Consider the following 21266-nt stretch of genomic DNA (forward strand, 5'->3'; position numbering starts at 1 on the left):
CCCGAGGAAGCAGGGATGTGAATGGAGTCAGGAATAAATTGCTAACCCCATTTCTAAACATGGGGCAGGGGAAAGAGGATGAAAATCTGTGCCAGGGAAGCTGCGGTCAGGCTGAGGGTCTGTCCTAAGTGCAGCACAAAAGAGGGCACAGCAAAGACGCCTGTCAGAGAGGAGGGGGCTGGGCTCATCCGCACATCACAGTCGTCTTCCTGCCTGCAGGTAGCTGAGGAGAGCTTGGGCTTAGCAGCAGCAGCCTGTCCTTTGTTCACTGCCTTTCTGACCTGGGGAAAAAAAAAAGCTGAATTGTACTCCATATGTAGGATTCTTGTTAAAATATTCCACATGATGAGACTGCTCAGGGAGGGCAGAATAGCAAGCGAAAACGAGCTAGGATTTTAAGAACGTTCCTCTCAAAGGGACCATTATGAGCCTGGCCCCTCCCGGGTCTGAGAGAGCAGCGTTTGCTGGTAATGCAGCAGAAGGCAGCAGGTGATCTGCTGCTGTGCTGGCCACAGGGCTGCCAGGACCTTGCTTTGGCTCTGTCATCTGCAAACTGGGGCAGCGAGGATGGACATGTCAGCCCTGGAGGAAAGATCATAGAATCTTGGAATGGGTTGGGTTGGAAGGGGCCTTCAAAATCATCTAGTTCCAACCCCCCTGCCATGGAGGTCCCTTCCAACCCCTACCATTCCATGGTTTCATGAGTCCATGATTCATGGGAGAGAGCTTAAACTATTTTTGTTTTGGTTTGGGTTTTTTGAGACTGTGCACACAGAACTGCGCTGATTTTGGTGGGGCTTGGTGGGGTCTTTGCCAGTGCAGATCAACAGCCCAGAGGCAACCCCAGCTCAGCACCCAGAGCTCTGAGCTCAAACCACTGGAGGTGTTTTTGGTGCCTTTCTGAGCCGTGGGAGCTTAACCTGGGCTAGAGTCGGACGGAGCCCATATGGCAGAGCTGTGACTGTGCTCCCGGTGAGAAATCCCTCTAGTGGGGAGGGGAAATGGGCAAAGGCACAAGGCCCCACATGTGCCTTCTGCAGGGCACGATTTGCACATGATTGCCTCCTCATTTGCATCCAGGAGAACATGAGGGAGCACAGAGCTAACAACTGGGTAATGAAAAGGGCAAGCAAAGACTCCAGATCCCTGGGGGTGCTGCTCCCTCTGACTGACATCCTGTTAGGAGCAGGGAGCCTGTCCCTTGAGGGAGTACATTTTATGAAGGGATCTTTGATTATGTGGGCACAGTAATCACGAGTCTTAATTATTATTACTGGGAGAGAATGGGCTCCAAATCTCCAGGGAAGGTGTCAGTCACAGACACTGTGCTGGTGCAGGCTGGCAGGGTGTGTTTTCCCCAGGATCATTTTCATTCCAACCTGCTCTTTAGCTGAAGTTCCTTTGACTACCAGTCATGAAACATTAAATATAGATTAGAGGCAGAGAGAGGCTGGAAGTTAGCAGTCACGGGAGGTGCACACCCCATGCACTTGAGAGACAGCCCCAAATGTTGTCCAGATGTTGTAGCAAGAAGGCTGAGGGTTCCCAAGCTGCGGTGCAGCCACAACAGAGGAGAAAGTGGATGTTTAGCATTCCAGCAGCCTCCTGTTCAGTTGACTTGCAGTAGATTTATTTAGCAGAGTCCCAGCAGCCTGTTAGCTGTAGCTGTTACCAAGTGTGCACTAGCCTGGAAAAAGGAGGAAACCCTTTTTACAGCAGTGAAGGGAATGATCCCAAAGCGTGGCACTGATGTGCCACACTTGCAGCCTGTGATGAGCATCAGCCTCCTCAGCACCCACACGTGTGTGCACTTCGGGCGCTGCTCCTCGAGGAACTGGCAGAACACCAGCTAGCAATCTCCAGTGACTGCTTAGAGGGTTGCCATGCCCTGGGCATGTCAGCAGCTATTGAAGCACTTGCCAAAAAGATATCATCTTCTAATGGACTCAGCGGTGGTAAGGATTGGGATTTGCCACTGCACGTTTTTGTGATTAGTTAAATCTCATTCCTCTCCAGGAGGGACAGGACAGTAGAACAGAGAACCACAGAATCACAGAGTCATAGAACTATTGAGGTTGGAAGAGATCTCTGTGGGCAGGCTGCAAGACTTGGGGCTGTTCAGCCTGGAGAAGGCTGCAGGGAGACCGTAGAGAAACCTTTGAGTACCTGAAGGGGCTGCAGGAGAACTGGGGAGGGACTTTTGACAAGGGCTTGCAGTGACAGGATGAGTGGTGATGGCTTTGAGCTGGAAGAGGGGAGATTGAGACTGGAGATGAGGAAGAAATTCTTGACAGTGAGGGTGGGGAGACACTGGAACAGGTTGCCCAGGGAGGCTGTGGATGCCCCCTCCCTGGAGGTGTTCAAGGCCAGGTTGGAAGAGGCCTTGAGCAAGCTGGGCTGGTGGGAGGTGTCCCTGCCCATTGCAGGTTTTGGGACTGGATGATGTTTAAGGTCCCTTCCAAACCAACCCATTCTGTGGTTCCAAAATCATGAAGTCCAAGAGCTCCCCTAGAGCTCACAAGGCTTTCCCAACAAGTTCTGGTGACTTTCATGTGCTGTCCTCCTTTACCTCTTCCATTCTTATCACTCCTCAGCTGCAGAGTGGTGGCAGGGCGAGTCTCTTGTCTTTGGTCACCCTTGCAGCATTTCCATCTCCCAGTCATGCAGTTCTGCACCCCAGTCTTCACAGTGGGTGTTAAGGTACTCTGTGGGAGTCCAGTGAACCTCCTGGGTGTTGTCCACCAGAGGAACTCACAGCAGAATCCATACAAGCAATTTCCAAATGCCAGGCCATGCACTTGCTGAAGGATGCCTAGAGAAGGCTCAGGTGAACTCCTGCAGCTGTCACTGACAGATAGAGTTTAAGTTCAGAAGTAACATTTGGACTTATTTAACCTGCTCTTTTGCCTCAAACAAGCCACAAAATTGCATCAGAAACAGCTGCATCAAATGTAAGAATTTGAGGGTGTGCAGGAGCTTATCTTCTGGGGAGATAGCTCATCTGGATTTAAAGGCTCCAAGGAACAGAGCTTCCAGCAGACTCTTCAGCAGCTGCTCTCATTCGGCAGTTTTGCTGTTAACAGCCTGCTCCTCTCCATATGAGCCACCTCAGAATGCACCACTGGACTTCAGGAAGGGGTTTGGGTTCTCCTGACACCCAAGAAGACAGCACAGGGTGCAAGGGCCAAAGCAGAGCCAAGCCACAGGCACTTGCCATGGTGCTGGGATTCTTTGGGGCTGTTCCCACTCTGCCAGCCCTGGAGCAGATGGGTGGGTGCAGTCTGTAAGCTCCAGTGGGCACACCAAGCCCTGAACTGCAGCCTGGGGCTCCTCTTGCATTTCAGTGAACCCTGTGGAGAGCAATGTAGGGTAGGCTGAGATGGTGCCAGCACCTACCAAAAAACATCAACATTTCCAGTGGCCAAAGTAGGTATGGGAGAGAAACAAGCCCCACATGTCATTTGCCATGACTGTCATGTTAGAAGACTTGCCAAAGGCAAAGGGAAACAGCTGGAAGGGCTTCCTGCCCACAGCCAGGAGGAAAGAGGGTTTTTGCAGCACCGAGGTAAGGAAACCATCTGCTGGCATGGCAAGGAGTTGGCAAGGCTGACTGAGAGTCAGCAGGGCAGTGGAGGGTCGGCGGGGAACAAGCCCTCAAAGACTAGAAGCAAGCTGGCTCATGTTTACTCCCTGGGGCCAGCACAAAGCATCCCCCACAGCAGATGACTTTATAGATCTGGAAACAGGAAAGTGAGCTTCAGAGTGCAGGAAATGGGGAATGAGGCTCTTTAAGCTGAAGTCTAAAGGTTTAAGGCTGGCAGGCAATGGGAGGAACTACCTAAATTTGACACCATCGCACTACCACTGGGTGCCAGGTAGCAGCAGATGACCATCTTAGAATCACAGAACTGCCTGGTTGGAAAAAACCTTAAGACATTTCAGTCCAACCCTAACCTAACATCTTCCAGTACACAACTCCTAGACCATGTTCCTAATCTTCTCACCCAAACATCTTTTGAACACCTCCAGGGATGGTGACTCCACCACTTCTCTGGGCAGCCTGTTCCAGTGCCTCAGCACCCTCATGGAGAGATTTTTTTCCCCATATCTCACCTCAATCCAGCTTCTTCCAGTCTAAAGCCATTAGCTTCAGCACCTGAACTGAGGCAGGTGCTTGTGGTTATGGTCTGGGCATGGAGAAAAGGCAACCCCAGGGGCAAGACTGGCTGCTGGGCATCCCCAGGTTGTGACAGTTCTTCTGAAAGCAGGGCCTGGCTTTGCTGGAGCACATGGTTGTGGGTGATATGTTGAGGGTGCTGCATGAAGAAGGTTTTTAAAAGACATGGAGTAGGTTGGCTGGCTGAGCTGTTTGCTGCTGCAGCCCCCACAGCACCCAGGCTGTTTGCAAAGTCAGGAGGCTTCTCCTCTACAGAACAGGAAAACTGGAAAGGCAAAGCAGGGGCAAGCTCATTGCTCTGTTTTATCTGACAGCAAAACAAACAGAATCCCCAGTGGTGGCTCCATCCTATCCTTCCTCCATACGTGGTACCTCCTTTGCAAAAGGGAGAACAAAGAAGGCCCATGGTCACCTTCCCCGGGGCTCAGCAGAGCTGCTGTCTGCAGTGGCCACCCGAGGCACTGCTGTTTACACCAGGACACTCCCAGAGCCTGAATGGAATGCCAAAGCTCCTTGCTTTGCAAGGAGTAACACAGAACCACACAACTGTGAGGCTGGCAGAGACCTTTGAGATCACCAAGTCAACAGCTCACACAGAGCTCACAGTCCCACCGCTGCTGTTCAGCCACTGCCACTAGCCCACATCCTCAGCACCACATCCAAGTGGCTTTCAAATACCTCCAGGGATGGGGAGTCCACTACCTCCCAAGGCAGCCCAGCTGTGCAAAGAGATGGGAACTGAGGGTACTCAGCTACAGACAGAACTAACCCCTCCGTAATCCCAGCCCATGTTGCCCCCCCAGTTCAAGAGATACATGGAATTACTGGAGGGAGTCTAACAGAGGCTCCAAAGATGCTGAGGTACCTGGAGTATCTCTGTGAGGAGCAAAGGCTGAGAGCCCTGGGGCTGTTTAGGCTGGGGCAGAGCAGCCCCAGAGGGATCTGATCAATGCTCAACAAGAGCTAAAGGGTGGGGAGCTCTTGTCAGCTGTGCCCAGTGACAGGACAAGGGGCAATGGACACAAACTGGATCTCAGGGAGTTCCACCTCAACATGAGTTAAAACTTGTTTGGTGTGAGGGTGCTGGAGCCCTGGAGCAGGCTGTCCAGAGAGGTGGTGGAGTCTCCTTCTCTGGAGACTTTCCAAACCTGTTTGGATGTGTTCTTGTGTGACCTGCCCTGGGTGACCCTGTGCTAGCAGGGAGGTTGGATTGGGTGATTCCCTGGAGGTCACTTCCAACCCACTCCATTCTGTGATTCTACTTTCAATATGCACCAAAGAGCCCCAAACAAACAAAGCCCCCACACTGCACCACTCAACAGGCAGCAGATTTATTTCTACTGCTTCTAGCCTTTGTTTTGTTTTGTTTTCCTGTAGTTGAAAGAAAAAGAAAAGGCAAAGCTCCAGGAACTGTTTGTGCCTCCCTGTAAATGCTGCTGCTGATGTCATTCTTTTGGAAGTGAGGAGCAATACTCCTTTGGAGGCTAATGAGAAGAGGCTGAGGCCCTGCACAGCAAGGCTGTGCTCTGGGATCACTGGGAGCCAGGCTTGCGACTGGTGCGGCACAGGCAGGCTAAGCCTCAGAGCGGTTCTGATGGGTGCCAGCGGGAAGTGGCAGTGCCACAGCTGGGGTTGGTCTGCACTCTGCCTGCTCCTGCTCTGCAGGCTGCCTTTGTGGATGGGACACATCATGGTCTCCTGGCAGGCATCAAGAAAAGTCTGGCCAGCAGGTCAAGGGAAGTTCTCTTACCCTTTGAGTCTGCCCTGGTGAGGCCACAGCTGGAATATTTGGTCTAGTTCTGGGCTCCCCAGTTCAGGAGGTTCAGGGATATACTAGAGAGAGGCAGAGGCCATAAGGATGCTGAGGGGCCTGGAACATTTGTGTGAGGAGGGAAGGCTGAGAGCCTCAGGGCTGTTGAGCCCAGAGAGGAGCAGTCCCAGAGGGGATCTGATCAGTGTCTGTAAGTATCTGAAGGGCGGGCCCTTGGGCAGCCTGCTCCAAGGCCTGGCCACTCATTCAAGAAAGAAATTCTTCTGATATGCAATTTAAGGTAGCCTTCAACTCCTCTTGGCAGGAGAGGCACCAATCCTGCATAGCCATTGCTCTCAATTCATCCCAAACCTGGCCCATATAGACAACCATCTCCTACTGCCTTCCCCCTGCAGTTCTTCCTCATATCTCTCTGACCTCTCATCACCCACACACCACAGCCCCCAGCCTTTTCATCTCTCTCTCCCATGTCCTCAGCACTATCTCCTCAGCTCTACATCCTGACCACCATCACCTGGCCAAGGGTGCCAGGTCTAGTAGCCTTTGTCACAGTGGTCTCCATTTGTTGTCACATGTGGGCTTACAGCTGGTAGGCTCCACCACTCAGGAACTGCAAGTCTGAGCAAGGTCTCCTCTTCCTGACCCAAAGGCAGAAGCTGAGGAGTCTGCAACCCTGGAAGTGTTGAAAGCCAGGCTGGATGGAGCCTCCAGGTTTTGAAGGGGGCTCCAGGAGAGCTAGAGTATGACTTTTGGTAAAGGCCTGGAGTGACAGGATGAGGGATGATGGCTTGAGACTGGAAGGAGCTGGATTGAGATGAGCCATGAGGCAGCAATTCTTGCCCAGGAGGGTGGTGAGACACTGTAACAGTTTGCCCAGAGAAGCCTGGCAGTGCTCAAAACCAGGTTGGATGGGGCCTTGAGCAAGCTGGTCTAGTGGGAGGTGTCCCTGCCCATGGCAGGGGGCTGGAACTGGATCTTGAAGGCCCCTTTGAATCCAGATCGTTCTGTGCTTCCATGATTGTAAGCTTCCACCTTATCACAGGTCACTCACATCCAACACTTTGACATTGCACCAAAGCCTTGGGATTCTTGGATCATAGCTTGTGGGGGTGTCAGCCCAGCAGCTTCTTCACATGAGGCTGGTGGCTGACTGTGGGTCTTCATTAAGTGCTGTGTAGAAGACTAGAGTTTATTTATTCAGCGTCAAGATAAGCAGCTTAATGTTGCTGATTTGAATGCAAACAAGGGCAAGACCTCATGCCTGGAGGACTCTCTGATGTGGTTACACTGGAAGTTTAGACTAAACACAAGTTGAAATCTGAAACAAAGTTGTCCCAGCCTACCAAATCAGTTTGCTTAAAGCATGGGCTTGGAAAGGCATTGTCTGCAACCAACCCCTGCAAGTTGTGCTGCTTTCATCTGGAGAATGTTGCACTTGCAGAGATGTGCTCCTGTTTTGCTAATTCACTGAAATGCCACCTATAGCACAGAACCACAGAATGGTTTGATTGGAAAAGCCCTTTCACATCACCCAGCCCCACCATTCTCTAATTCTACCAAGGCTGGGGCTAAACTATGGCCCTCAGCACCACATCTCTGCCTCCAAGAAACATCTCTGGGGATGGGCATTCAGCTGCCTCCCTGGGCAGCCTGTGCCAAGCTCTGAGAACACTTTCAGTCAAGAAGTTTCTTCTCATCTTCAACCTAAACCTCACCTGGGGCAACTTGAGGCCTGGCCTTCTTGTTCTATCACCTGATCTCAGGGAGAAGAGACCAACCCCCACCTGACTCCAGGCTTCTCTCAGGGAGCTGTAGAGAGCAATGAGGTCTCCCCTCAGCCTTTTCTTCTCCACACTGAACACCCCCAGGTCCCTCAGGTGCTCCTCACCAGCCCTGTTCTCCAGACCCTTCCACAGCTTCCTTGCCCTTCTCTGGACCTGCTCCAGCACCTCAACATCCTTCTTGGAGTGAGGACAACCCTCACTTGTCAGGGAGAAGAGAACTAGGCTTTGTAAGAAACTGCTTCCTGCTGTGATGGTACCTTCTGGTAGACATGGTTCATCAGTTTCATAAAGAATGTTGCAGAAAAGAACCTCTCTAAATTCCCTGACTTTGTTTTGAAGTGAGGCAGAATATCAGTGCTGCCAGAGAAGCTGAAACACCTTTGGATCACCCTGGTAAGGGCTCAAGTCCTCAATGTGCCAGGGGATAAACATACAAACAGGCAGCAGCACAGCATGCAGCAAAGGCTGTGAGAGACCTTTGTGAACCACTGCCCTGGGACAGCTCACACAGATCAGCCAACAGGACATTGCTGGCGCTCTTTTAAGCAACCTTGCTTAGTGCTGTACTAAATCTGTTGAAGTAACCAAGCACAGGGCTTTAGCTTTGCAATCCGTAAAATGCCCAAAGGCTGCCAGGGGATCTAGAGCTGCTGTAGAGCATGAGCTGCAGGTGTTCATGTTTTCCCTTCCTGTGGAGACTTCCATTTTTCATCTCTGAGAAGTATTAGAAAATAAAAAACCCAAACTGGTCCTCCAACCCTGCCATAGACACCAAGTCTGCATTATGACTAAATCTGTTCTCTGGTGCATAAATAACCCACACAGACTCAGCTGCAAGGAAACTGCTCCGAATGCCTCAGATACACTGACCAAAAATTCCAGCTGCAGCTGGACTCAGCTTGGACTTGGAGGTGATCAGCTCAGTGCTGAGCAGTGCAACTGTAAATGCTGAAATATCAAAAGAAAAAAAAAAGGGGTGGGGGGAAGAAAGCCTTGAGAAAAATGTGCACAATATCTGAGGAAGCAGGAACTGTGTTTATGTAAAACAAAATTTAAGATAAGAGGAAAAACCCTGCCCTCTGGTCCCACCTCATTAGAGGGGTTTTGTTAAGCTTCCCTCCCTCCTCCATGGCTGATCATGCAGCATGAGGTGAGAAAAAGGAGCCAAAACTCAGTTCCATCACCCTGTGGCCTGAAATGCTGTAGGAGCTTCTAAGACTAGAAGTCAGCAATCAATTCTCAGCATTAGCCAGGCTTTCCTAACAAAGCCATTGGAACAAGGAATTCGGAAAGGGAGAAAAGCCCGAGCAAGGTCTGTTGTGGTGGAAGGTTTAAAGCGAGAGTGCTGTCCACCAAACTGGAATGCTTCCAGGCACATCCCGGTTAACTCTGGAGTGACCAAACCCGCTAAACGCCGGGAAACGACAAACTGCTCCACTCTTTAAAATCCTCTGACAAACTGCAACAGTGGCTGGCACTCCGAGGCAGTCAGAAAAACCTTTTGGTTGTATTAGAATAGGAAAGGGGAAAGTCTGAAGCTGAGCGAACCCTTTAACAAAACACGAGGGGGGGGAAAAAGCACAAACTGATGAGCTGCTTTCTCCTGCTGTACAGATCTCTTCCTGGATTTCACAGCAGCGATCACAGCTCTGCCACATCCTGTGCAGTTCACACTGCTCCTATGGAGGGGTTAATCTAGATTGGGCCAGAGATAACACCCCAAAGTGCACAAAGAATTCCTGCACTGAACTCCAGCTCCTTACTGTGAATCAGCATAAAGAATCTTTAACAAGGAATGCCACACATCTGTTGTGTTCTCGCACAGTATTGGAGTCAGAAGGGTATGGAAAGGGACGAGGCAGCTTTTGTACAAAACCTCCATTTATTTCAGAGAAATTAAAAATATGGTATTTAATATATATAAATTTCTATTCCTCTATAAATATAGATGATCTGGTGATAGTGGACAGAAATAAATGCATACCAAGTTCAAATAATCTTGCATTTCAGGGTATGGCAGCATAGATAGTGTGTTTATGAACCTCAATACAGGCTTTGTAATGGGGGGGAGTGTAAAACGATACAGTCAGGAGAACAGCATTCTGATGGTTTCCATACAGAGGACTAAATATTCCAATGCATTTGTCCCAAGTTACATTTCAGGTTTGCCTCTTTCTTTCGTATGAAGCAGCACAGCCCCACACAGCTGGCACAGGCAGGGCAGCAGATAGACTGCCCACACGGCAGCTTCGCTTTGCGGGAGGCAAAGTTTTTACTGTACCGAGAAGACGGGGGAAGACAGCAGAGGCTCTTTTATGGTCTCACATCCCACCAGAGCGCTTAAAAATTCCGCTTTTGTTTTTATTACTGGTAAAAATAATCACACCCTCATTACATGTCGTGAATTAAAAGCCAGTGAATTAAAAGCCGATGAATTAAAATTCAGAGCAACGGCTCCAGTGTTTCCTGAACGGAGCCAGCGTACGGATACAATTAAGAGAGGCAAAAAACACAACCTCCAAGCTGCGGTTTATTCTGTTGAAGCTCCTCTCCGTTCCCCCCTCTCCACCCGAAAGTGAGCTCCGAAACACCCCCACACGACGGGGAATTTGGAAAGTCTGTGTCCCCATCCACCTCCCGAGCCTCAGGACTGCTACAGGTACAGCTAGTGTCCACTCGGGCAACAGGCCAACTCCTCTTGTACCGACGTGGAGCACTGGAACTGATCTTGTGAGACTGGAAGCGGGCACCCGGCAGCCGAGCGCCCTCAGCCCGCGGAGCGGCGCTCCCCGCAGGGGAAGGCCGCGCTGGGCCTGGCTTCTGCCCGCCCCACAACGCGGGGTGCCGGCTTCCCGCCCCGGGCCAGGGGGCTCGGCTCGGCCCAGGCCTCCCCTGCGCCACGGCCCGGCGCCTGCCCGCCTGGCTGTCCTCCCCTGTACGGGGACAACGGCGCCTCCGTCCTGCCTCCAGAGCCTCGGCGGCAAGCGGCTGCTGCTCCCCAACCCCACCTCCGCCGACGGGCCGGGCCCGGCTCGCCTCAGGAGCCCTGGGCAGAGGCAGCGGCCACGCTCCGAGCCCTGCCGCTCCTCAGCTCCCAGCAGAACCACGGCAAACCCCGCGCCGTGCGGGGAGGGGAAAAGGGGTTGTTTTGGTTTCTCTTACCGGCATTTTTTCCCCCATCCTTGCCCTACGAAATAAAAAAATTCAATGCCGCCTTTTTTTTTTTTTCAATTAAAAAAGAAAAAAAGGAGGGGGAGCGAGGAAGCGAAATCCGCCATGGGGTTAAAAGTGTCCTAAATAATTAAAAAAAGTGAGTTGGCTTTTTTCTTTTGTAATTTAAATACAAATATACTTACAAAATCTTACAGAGGCTATTTACATCCCTCTCCCCCAAACTGACAGTGCGTTTGCAGTTCCTACAAGAGAAAGACCAAGAGGAGCTGGGAAGATTCAGGAGGTCAAAGCCAGAAGGTCCCCAGACATTGAAGTCTCCACCTGGCTCATCCTCTGCTCCCTGCTGTCTGCAGAAGCCACTCGTGGTCCCCAAAGTTTGCCCAAGCTGGATAAGGAGCTGCTTCCTAAGACAGAGCCCCGGCTTTCCAGCTGCCTGCCATCCCTCTGGCCCGACGGGCAGGGGTCTCAAACTGTGGTCTCTCCCTGCTTGCTGTTGGTGAGTCTGGTGTAAAACTTCCTCCAAGAGTTCAGGGTTTTCCCAGACCAGATCCAGAAGCCCGAGGTGATGCCCACAATTAAGGTCATGAGATACTTGATCATGAAGACGGTGAAATCGGGGCTCATGGGCGGGTGGTGGCTGCTGTGGTTGTTGGGGCAAGGGATGGCATAGCTCTTACAGCTCTGCGTGACCCAGCTCCTCTCCCACTGTTCCCTAAAAGCTTGCTCATAAAAATAGCAGGCAATGACGATGGTGGCCGGCACCGTGTAGAGGACGCTGAAGATGCCTATCCTCACCATGAGCTTTTCCAGCTTTTCTGTCTTGGTGCCGTCGTGCTTCATGATTGTCCGGATCCTGAAGAGAGAGACGAAGCCGGCCAGCAGGAAGGAGGTGCCGATGAACAGGTAGACGAACAAGGGGGCCAGCACGAAGCCCCGCAGCGCATCCACGTTGTTGATGCCCACAAAGCAGACACCGCTGAGGACATCCCCGTCCACTTGCCCCAGGGCCAGGATGGTGATGGTTTTGATGGCCGGCACAGCCCAGGCGGCCAGGTGGAAGTACTGAGAATTGGCCTCAATGGCCTCGTGGCCCCACTTCATGCCGGCGGCCAGGAACCAGGTGAGGGAGAGGATGACCCACCAGATGGAGCTGGCCATGCCAAAGAAGTAGAGCATCATAAAGAGGATGGTGCAGCCCTCCCGCTTCGTGCCCTGGGCCACGGTCCGGGAGCCGTCCTCAGCAAAGCGCTCGTTGCAGACCACCCTCTCCTCCAGAAGGAAGCCGGCGATGTAGGCCACGGCCACCGCCGTGTAGCAGCCCGAGAGGAAGATGATGGGCCGCTCCGGGTAGCTGAATCGCTTCATGTCCACCAGGTAGGTGAGGACGGTGAAAAGGGTGGAGGCGCAGCACAGCACCGACCAGATGCCGATCCAGGTACGAGAGAAGCGCAGCTCCTCGGGCCCGAAGTACATGAGGCCGTAGAGGCGGCCGGGTTCACAGGGAGCCCCGCAGTCCTTCTCCCCCAGGAAGCGGTAGTTCAGGTAGGATGGCACCTTCAGAGCCCGCGGGCAAGAGAAGCGCCCGCGGGGCTCGCCGGGCCCGGGGCCGCCGCCACCGCTGCCCCCTCGGTGGGGGTTGCTAGTCCAGCTCTCGGGTCGCAGGGCGGGAGTGGGGGTACCGCGCTCGGAGGCGTTTTGCCCCACGCAGAGCTCGCCGGCACCGTGCACCGGGAACTTCTCGCAGCGCAGCGTGTCGGGCCACTGGAAACCGAACTTGTTCATGAGGGCCTCGCAGCCTTGTCGAGCCCGCTCGCAGAGGGAGCGGCAGGGCGGCAGGGCCTGCTCCAGCACCGTGCACACCGGGGCGTACATGGAGCAGAGGAAGAACTTGAGCTCGGCCGAGCACTGCACCTTCACCAGCGGGTAGAACTGGTGCACTTCCAGCCCAGCGTCCTCCTGGTTGGTGTGGCCCAGCAGGTTGGGCATGATGGTCTGGTTGTAGGCGATGTCGGTGCAGAGCGGGATGGAGATGGGCTGGCAGTAGCCGTGGTCCGGGATGGAGATTCCCCGTTCCCCGTTCGGAGCCGAAGGCTGGCCCCCGGCAGGCAGCGCCGCCGCCCACAGCAGCAGCAGCAGCGGCGGTAGCAGCCGTCGACAGCGGCTGCAGCCGCTCTCCCTCCGCCCGCCGCCAACTTCCCCTCCGCAGCCGCTCGTCGCCGGCCCGCGCCTCTCGGCCATGCTCAGTCGGTGTCGCCTGCCCAGCCGGGCTCCCGTCGCCCCGCCGCCGTCTCCTCCGCTGCTCCTCCCGGCCCGAACTTGCGACTCATGAAGGGATCGGCGGGCAGGGACGGGGTGGGGAACAACCCCGGCCGCCACTCGAGGGGGGCCGCGGCCGCGCAGCTCCGGCCCCGCACAAGCGGCAGCGCCCGGCCGCGCCTCCCGAGACTCTGCCGCTACCCCCGCCGTCGCCGCCGTCGCCGCCGCCTGACCATTTGTGCCGGCCCCTCGAGCCCGCGCCCCTCGCCTCGCCGCGCTCCCTCTGACCGGTTTCCAGGCGCCCCGCAGTCTGCCTTTCACCGGCAGGGAGGAGCCTTGAAACCGACGCCGAACTTTCCTTGCGTAAAGGGACCGGCTCCCAACGCCCTCAGCCGGGGGCGGGCGCGGGGCGGGGAGCGGGGCTGCCCCGCGCCCGGCACAAAAGGGCTGAGGCGCCGGGGAAGGGGAGGCGGCGGCGCTGTGGGGCTTCGTGCGGTTCCCCGAGGGGGTGATCGGGGCGGCTTGTGGGGGGATGTCTTTTCGGTCGGCACCGCGGAGGGGCTGGGGGAGGCCGGGCTGGCTCGGATGGATGGTGGGGGTTGCACCACGGGGCCGAGCCAAACCAAGCCCGGCGGTGCCGGCGGTGGTTTTGTTGGATTCCCGGGTGATGACGATAGCTGAGGGCATGGAGCTGGGCTCCAGGGCTCGGCAGGCTCGGCGTCTGCCCCGGCAAAAAGGCAGCTGTGCTAATTTGGGCTCCATTCAGAAGCCGGAGGGGGCGGCAAGGGGGTGAGGGATTGAGATGCGCTAAATAGCAAAGGGCAGGCTCGAGGGGTGCCCGGGCTGGGGGCGAGGCCAGGGCTGTAGTGAGGAGGCTGCTGCAGGCAGTGGGGAACAATCCGGAAGCGTCTTTGGAGCGCGGAAATCCAGGAGATGGTGTTGCCGTGTTAATTTAGGGGCAGCTGGAAGGTACAGAGCGAGATGTGTGCACCTCACGCCGGCAACCGGCGGTGTGCGAGCGGCCAGCCCTCGGCTTACTGCGGGTTTCGATGTGCCTCTTCCTCTTCTGTCTACAGGAGCTTGAAATAGGAACATCATCACATGGCTTTCCTATTCCTTATCTTCCCTTTGCCCAGTGGGCAGCTATTCCGGTTTAATTCAAAATCAGTGCTTGTGGCGCTGTCCCAGATCTGGATACTTTACCTGGTGTGCAAAATAACACTGGACACAGAGTGGAGGTGCTTGTGGAACTGCTGCCTAGCACCCTTTTTCTTTTGTACAGAATTGGATTGAAACAACAATCTTCACTCTGAGAACTGGGATCAAACGAATATCCTGCCTCTGTGTGTCCTTTAACTCAATAACCTGAGAGGGCTTTTCCAACCTTAGTGATTCTGACTCGTTTTGTGTCAGCTGGTTTTTGCACACCAAATAAAGACCCCAGGTTTGGAACAACAGTGGGACTGGGAAGTACCTCATCAGGTTCTTTAAATATTTTATTCTGCAGAGGGGGTGAATGCAGTGACCACCAACAGCGGCCATTTCTGCAGATCCTGGTGCCTCTTCCAAAATCTGTAGTCTGGGAAATGAGGGAGGCTGAGTGAGGGATTTACTGTACTCTCTGGAATTCAGTAAGAATAACAAACCATATTCCTGGAGAGGAGGAGGAGAATCCACACATTTGGTAACCAAGTCATGTACATGAACATCCTCATATTTGTCCAGCAGTTAATGCTGCCATTCAGAGCTGAACCAGGCATGAAACTTCTCCAGTCAGCTGTCTTCCTTCTCTGGGGCATGCTCCCATCCTTTCCATGTTATCCTCTAATGAGCTGCAAAACCCCTTTAGGAATAAGGCGAGCGCAGCACTTATTTCCAGCTGTCACAGGTGGCAAGGGTTAAAAAAAGGTATCCATACTTCTTGGAGAGCTGCAGACAGCATTTGGACCATGCTATTTAGGCCGCTTGCTTTCTCCCAGCAGTGCTGTCCCACATTCCCACTAATTAGCAGCAGGATCTGTGCTGTGTAAGGACTGCGGGAGCGGGATCCTGTTTAGGAATGGCACAGCCTCACATCTGTCAGGTGCTGGTGGCCTCGTTTGCTGAGGTGCATGGAGTTTGTCAGCTCTCAGAGGACTGCAGTTCAAAAGTGATCTGCACAAATTACATCTTCCATCTGCTGGCAATGTTTGGCTCCTAGCCTATCAAATTTACAGTTGTAAGCTACAGATCTTGTCTCGCCAGGTCTGCACAGAATTACTGATTCCTTCATAGCTCACACCCTGATTCCTGTTAGTCCTAAGGGACAGCATTATTTTCCTGCTCATCCTAAAACACCTGAGCACTGGATCTTACATAGCAGCAGCTACCAGATGTGCTCTGGCCCGCAAGAAAATGAGTGTCAATATCTAACTAGTCTCAGGAAGCCTCCGAGGCTTTCTGCCTGTGGTCTTCAGGCTTGAGACCTCATCACACTGTCCAGGAAAGGACACCTGAGTCCATCATCAGTTGACTGCAGTTCTGTCCACATGTGCATTTGAAACGTTTGGGAAATGGTTCTCAAGCTGAAAACCCTCTGAAGGGCTGTAAGTTGCCTTGTGCAAGAAGCCAGAAGGGTGTTCTACGAGAAGGGTCCACATATCAAGGACAAGGTTTGTAGTGTTGCTAACAGCCTTGTTCAGTCCAACTGATGGAGAAGAAAAAGTAGACAAATTTCTGTGTTAAAAACCTATCTTTATGGTTTGGAAGTGGTAACCAGTACAGAATCATATAATGACCTGCATTGGAAAGGATCTTCAAGATCATCCAGTTTCACCCCCCTGCCATGGGCAGGAACACCTCCCACTAGCCCAACTTGCTCAAGGCCAACCTGGCCTTGAACACTGCCAGGCTTGGAACCTCCACAGCTTCTCTGGGCAACCTGTCCCAGTGCCTCACCACCCTTCTGGGCAAGAATTGCTTCCTTATGGCTCATCTCAATCCAGCTCCTTCCACTCTCAAGCCATCACCCCTTGTCCTGTCACTCTGTGCTTTTGACAAAAGTCCCTCTCCAACTATCTTGGAGGCTCTCTTCAAATTCTGGAAGGCTGCTCCAAGTAACTACCAAAGCTAAATACAGCTTGAGCACAATTGCTTATACCTTAGGGATGTATTAGCGCAGCTCAGAAAGACAAAGTGGAGATGAGAATGGAGGGGATGTTGTGGGAAGAATGAAAGCCAAGAGCTGGGAAATTCAGGGAAGTTCCTAAGAGTTGGTGGCTTTAACTGTTTAATGATTTTCAGCATGACAGAAAACCCTGTGTGGAAAGAGTCTTCCCAGAAGCGCTTGGCCTACATTTTAAGCACACCAAACCACAAAACTCATAATTAGAAGAGTTATTCTCTGTGGTCCAAAATGCCAGAGCAGGTTAAATTATGCCTGAGCAAGAAAAGTAAGATGGCACTTTGGGACATGGTGGTCTTAGGTTGATAGTTGGACTCCATGATCTTAGAGGGCTTTTCCAACACAAACAATTCTGTCCTTCTGTGTGTTGATGCCTCCCATAATGGAGTGACAGGACAAGGGGTGATGGCTTTACATTGGAAGAAGCTGGATTGAGATGAGCCATGAGGAAGCAATTCTTGCCCATGAGGGTGGTGAGGCTCTGGGACAGGTTGCCCAGAGAAGCTGCAGAGGCTCCACAGTTAATATTGAGGAAGAAGATGGAAAGAAAGGATTTTTGGTAGCTGGGTAATGAGAGAGATTAGAGACAACTGTGATGTCTGTGTGGAATCCATGAAGTCTCTAGGAGTGACCTCTGGGTGTCCAGATGAGCCACTGCAGGTCCACAGCTCTGGTAGGTCTCGTTTGGCTCTCTGTCCCAGGGCTGTAAATGCAGTGAGGGGAAGGAGAAGCCATCACAGGGTGATCCAGCTCAGACTGCTAGATGAAATAAGGTCCCACCTTACGCTGCCATAGTAAAGCTACTGCATATTTCTAGTGATAAAATCCTGAATCCAGATAACAGACACTTCTCAAAGGAAGTTGTCTGACCCCAGGGGCTGCCACAGAGATCTGCAGACCAGAACTCTAGAGAGAAGGTAGACTCCCAAGCACCTTTTCCAGTTGCATGGTTACTGAGGTAGTTTTCACTTTGCAACGCGCCCATGACAAAGCCACCTGCCCCAGGGCCACAGACCATAGCAGCTGACAGGTTTAGTCCTTCCAGAAGAACAAAATCCTTAACATTTCAAAGCCTACCTTGGACATTGACTGTTTCTTGGAACCCCCAGAAGACTCTTGGAAGCATGCCTGTGCTGACAAAAATAGCAAACACATGGAGTGATTTGCAACGAAAATCAGTAGGAGCTGAATGTGAACCCGAGGTGATGGAGCAGGCAGCAGCCAAATTGCTAACTGCAGGGAAGGGTCTCAAGGCTGTGCAGCCAAATGCTCAGAAGGTCACCTTGGTGCAAAGGCAGTTGTTATTCATAGATATCTGATGAGATACCTGGTAAGATTCTCTTACCATCAAATGGCCCAGGTTATCTTACCCTCAAATTCATCCCAGATTCCTTTATATCTGGTTTTTATTAATGCATAGCATAGGCTCATAGAGTCATTTCAGTTGGAAAGGGCCTTTAAGCTTATCCAGTCCAACCATTCTCTAACTTTATGAAGGCTGGGGCAAAACCATGGCCCACAGCACCACATCTATGCCTCTTGGAAACACCTCCAGGGGCAGGGATTTGGCCACCTCTCTGGGCAGCCTGTGCAAGGCTTTGAGAACCCTTTCAGTCAAGAAGTTTCCTCTAAGATCCAACCTAAACCTCCCCTGGGGTAACTTGAGGTCATTTCCTCTTGCCCTATTTCTTGTTCCCAGGGAGAAGAGACCAACCCCCACCTGGCTCCAGCCTGCTTTCAGGGAGTTGTAGAGAGCTGTATCATGGAATCACAGAATGGGTTTAGTTGGAAACCACCTCCAAGATCATCAAGTCCAACCATCAACCTAAGACCACCATGGCCATTAAAGCATGTCCCAGAGTGTCCTCATGTTAGGTCTGTGATCCATGGGTTCACAGAAGGGATTGGGTTGGAAGGGTCCTTACAGACCATGCAATTTGCCAGGTCAAAGTCTCAGTTTTGTTTGTATTTAGGGGTGATGGGAATACAAGAACTAGACTGGAAGTGCAGGTCTGGCCACTAGGTCAGTGGTAATTTCCTCTTGCAGCCCAGACTGCTCCTCTTTCAGCATGGGCTAGGAGCAGAGCTTTGAGCAGCACCTGTGGCTGCCAGCCCCCCACACCATGACTGTAAAGGGGGAGGAGAGGACCCTTAGGTGCCATCCATGCGGGACTGCTAAGAATTCCTGCCTCCCACCACCCACAGCATGCATCCCTCCTTGCTGTGTGTTCCAGACCTAGGGGGTGAGGGCTTGGGTTGTTTTTCTTCTCCTGTCAGAAGAAATGCAGAGGCTCCCTCACAAATGAGAACTCTGCCTGACAACCTTCTCCACTGGGGCAAGAGGGGCTGCAGCCTGGCTGCTGCTTCAGAAGTGCTCCAGAGATCAAGGAAGAGTCACAGCCCTTAAAAGGGCAATTGCAGAGCACAAGGAATGGGAACATTTTTATTCTGGTTTTGTTTCCCTCTCTTGAGTTCCTCTGCGGTTCCACACAGAGCCTGGAAGCAGCCTGCCTCTTGTTCCTCCAGCAGAGAGGCTGATGGCAGGACCTGAGCCCTTGCTGCCAGGAGCAGCCCTGCTGACTTCACAGCTGCAAGGGAAGCTTCACAAGGCTGTGATGCAAGGAGGAGGGACGTGATGAGTTTTACTTCTGGCCTCACTGCTTGTGCCACGCTTCAAGTGGAAGAAATGAGTCCCTGTGCCCCTGCTGCGAAGGAGCCTCGGAGGATCCTGTTTTCTGCATTAGTGTTGTGAGACACACAGCGTGGAAAGGGATGTGTGTGGGATGTGGGGACAGAGAGGAGGAGCCTGGGGTTGGTGTGTGTCCTGGAGGTGTGCAGGTATTCTCTGAGGAAGTTATGGAGAGAGTGAGCAGAAGCAGATAAGAGCAGGGAGTCATCCCCAGCCTGCATCTGCCTGTCCCTGTGGAATGTGGCTTGGGACATGCTAAAGGACAATCTCAACTTTCACTTCAGAGAAATCATCCCTGGGGGGTTGCTTTACTTCAGAAAGACAGCTTTAAACATTCATCCAGTGTAAACAGGCAAACAAGACTGCAAAGAATGCGCCACTGGATCTGCTCCTAAGCACTTCATTCTTCTTGGGGTGGGACTGGATGATCGCCAGTGGGCCCCTCCAGCCCTTGCCAACCTGTGGGTCTCTGATTCATGTAGGAGGGGCAGCTATGTGCTGAAGAAAATTCTTTTCAGAAACTGGGGGCTGGTTCCATGAAAGGAATTGTCCTAGGGATAGCCAGTACCTTCTAGATTTTCATCCAGGTGTGCAGCTGACTTGTCTCAATTGAATCACAATGGATTGGGTTGGAAGGGACCTTAAAGCTCATCCAGTTCCAACACCCTGCCATGGGCAGGGACACCTCTCACTAGAGTAGGTTGCTCAAGGCCTCACCCAGCCAGGCAGCCTGTTCCAATCCCTGACCACTCTTGCAGCAAAGAAGTTTTTCCTCATCTCCAACCTAACCCTCCCCTGGTACATCTTGAGGCCATTTCCTCTTGTCCTGTTGTGGTAGTTACTTGGGAGAAGAGACAAACACCAGCCTCACTCCAGCCTCCTTTCAGGAAGCTGTAGAGAGCAATGTAGTTTCCCCTCAGCCTCTTCTTCAGGGCAAGCAAGCCCAGCTCCCTCAGCCTCTCCCCATAAGACCTGGCCTTTAAACCCCTCTCCAGCTTTGTTGCTCTTCTCTGTACCCGCTCCAGCACCTCAATGTCTTAATCACAACATGCAGACCAACTGCAGAGCATTCAAACCTCTGCTCCTCCAGCGCCCTTGTCAGGACCTCAAGCTGCTGCGCACTGGTGCCGGTCTCTTTGCTCTGGGTTTGATGCTGCCTCTGTTCCCACAGTGACTAACAGGATTGTGTCATTTTCACTGGATTTGGACTCCATGTGGAAAGCCACACACTCACCAGCAGCAGGGCTGTGACTGCAGCTCCATGTCCTTTCCTAAGGTATTGCTGACACTAACAAAAGTGCAAAACTGAAGACCAGCAGGACAAGCCACGTCACCTAGTGTCCCAGGTCTGCTGGTCCCTTCAGCTGGTCTCATGCCAAACACAGATTCATTTTGAGGCCAGGTGGTGACTGTAGAATCTTAGGATGGTTTGTCTTGGAAGGGACCTTCAAGATCATCCAGTTCCAATGCCCTGCCATTGGCATGGACACCTAGCCCAGATTGCTCCAAGGCCTCATCCAACCAGGCTTGGAACACTGCCAGGCTTGGAGACTCCACAGCTTCTCTGGGCAACCTGTTCCAGTGCCTCCCCACCCCCATGGGCAAGAACTGCTTCCTCATAGCTTGTCTAAATCCATCTCTTTCCAGTTAACACCATCACCCCTTGTCCTGTCACTCCCAGCCCTTGTCAGAGTCCCTCTCCAACTCTCCTGGAGGCCCCCTTCAAATCCTGGAAATCAGTATGGTCTGATGAACAAGCTGTGACAGAGCTGTGTTTCCACACAATGTGATCGACAGCAGCAGAGGTGAAGATGCTCCACATCACAGCAAGCCTTATTCTGAGCCACTGCAGCACTGAGTGCTGGGGACAGGACAGATCTTAACCTGGCTTTGCCATTTCTCTTCTTTTTTAGGCTGTGTCCCTTCTGAAATGCACACCACCAGGGACTTGGGGCTTAAAGGCTTGTCTTCATGGGGATTAAAAAAGTGCCAATGTTCAGCTGCCCTCTGTGCAGCCTCTGCCTGCAGTTTCCAAGTGCCTTTCATGGCATTATCAAGTGGATGCCTTGCTGACAGAAGCTGATCAATACCAGCCGCTCAGCCTGGGAGAAATTGGTCTGAGGGAAGGAGCTGCACCAAGTTCCTCACACATCTTTGAAAAGCCATTTTGTCCAGCCAGTTGTTTCTTCAGACTGGCAAGGCTTCACTCACTGAAGACCTGCAGCACAATGCTAGGGCCAGCTGGAAAATGA

General features: G+C 52.6%; 2 protein-coding genes across 2 annotated transcripts in view; both read right to left on the reverse strand.

Annotated features, from left to right (window-relative positions):
* Window positions 1–256: 256 nt before the first annotated feature.
* The window catches only part of CDK14 (cyclin dependent kinase 14), a 147698-nt gene continuing 126688 nt past the window's right edge, over window positions 257–21266 (reverse strand). Inside the window, exon 15 of the mRNA XM_054161029.1 lies at window positions 257–281. The gene's annotated coding sequence lies outside the window, so the exon portion shown is untranslated. The remainder of the gene's footprint in view (window positions 282–21266) is intronic.
* Window positions 10951–13358, reverse strand: FZD1 (frizzled class receptor 1). Its single transcript, XM_009904777.2, has one exon. It carries the CDS (start codon window positions 13142–13144, stop codon window positions 11372–11374), a length of 1773 nt encoding a protein of 590 aa, XP_009903079.2. The 5' UTR covers window positions 13145–13358; the 3' UTR covers window positions 10951–11371.

The sequence above is a fragment of the Dryobates pubescens genome, chromosome 4 (genome assembly GCF_014839835.1).
Source record: "Dryobates pubescens isolate bDryPub1 chromosome 4, bDryPub1.pri, whole genome shotgun sequence".
NCBI lineage: Eukaryota > Metazoa > Chordata > Aves > Piciformes > Picidae > Dryobates > Dryobates pubescens.

Coding starts and splice junctions, on each gene's coding strand:
- FZD1 (XM_009904777.2), bottom strand. CDS start 13,144: ATGGCCGAGAGGCGCGGGCCGGCGACGAGCGGCTGCGGAGGGGAAGTT.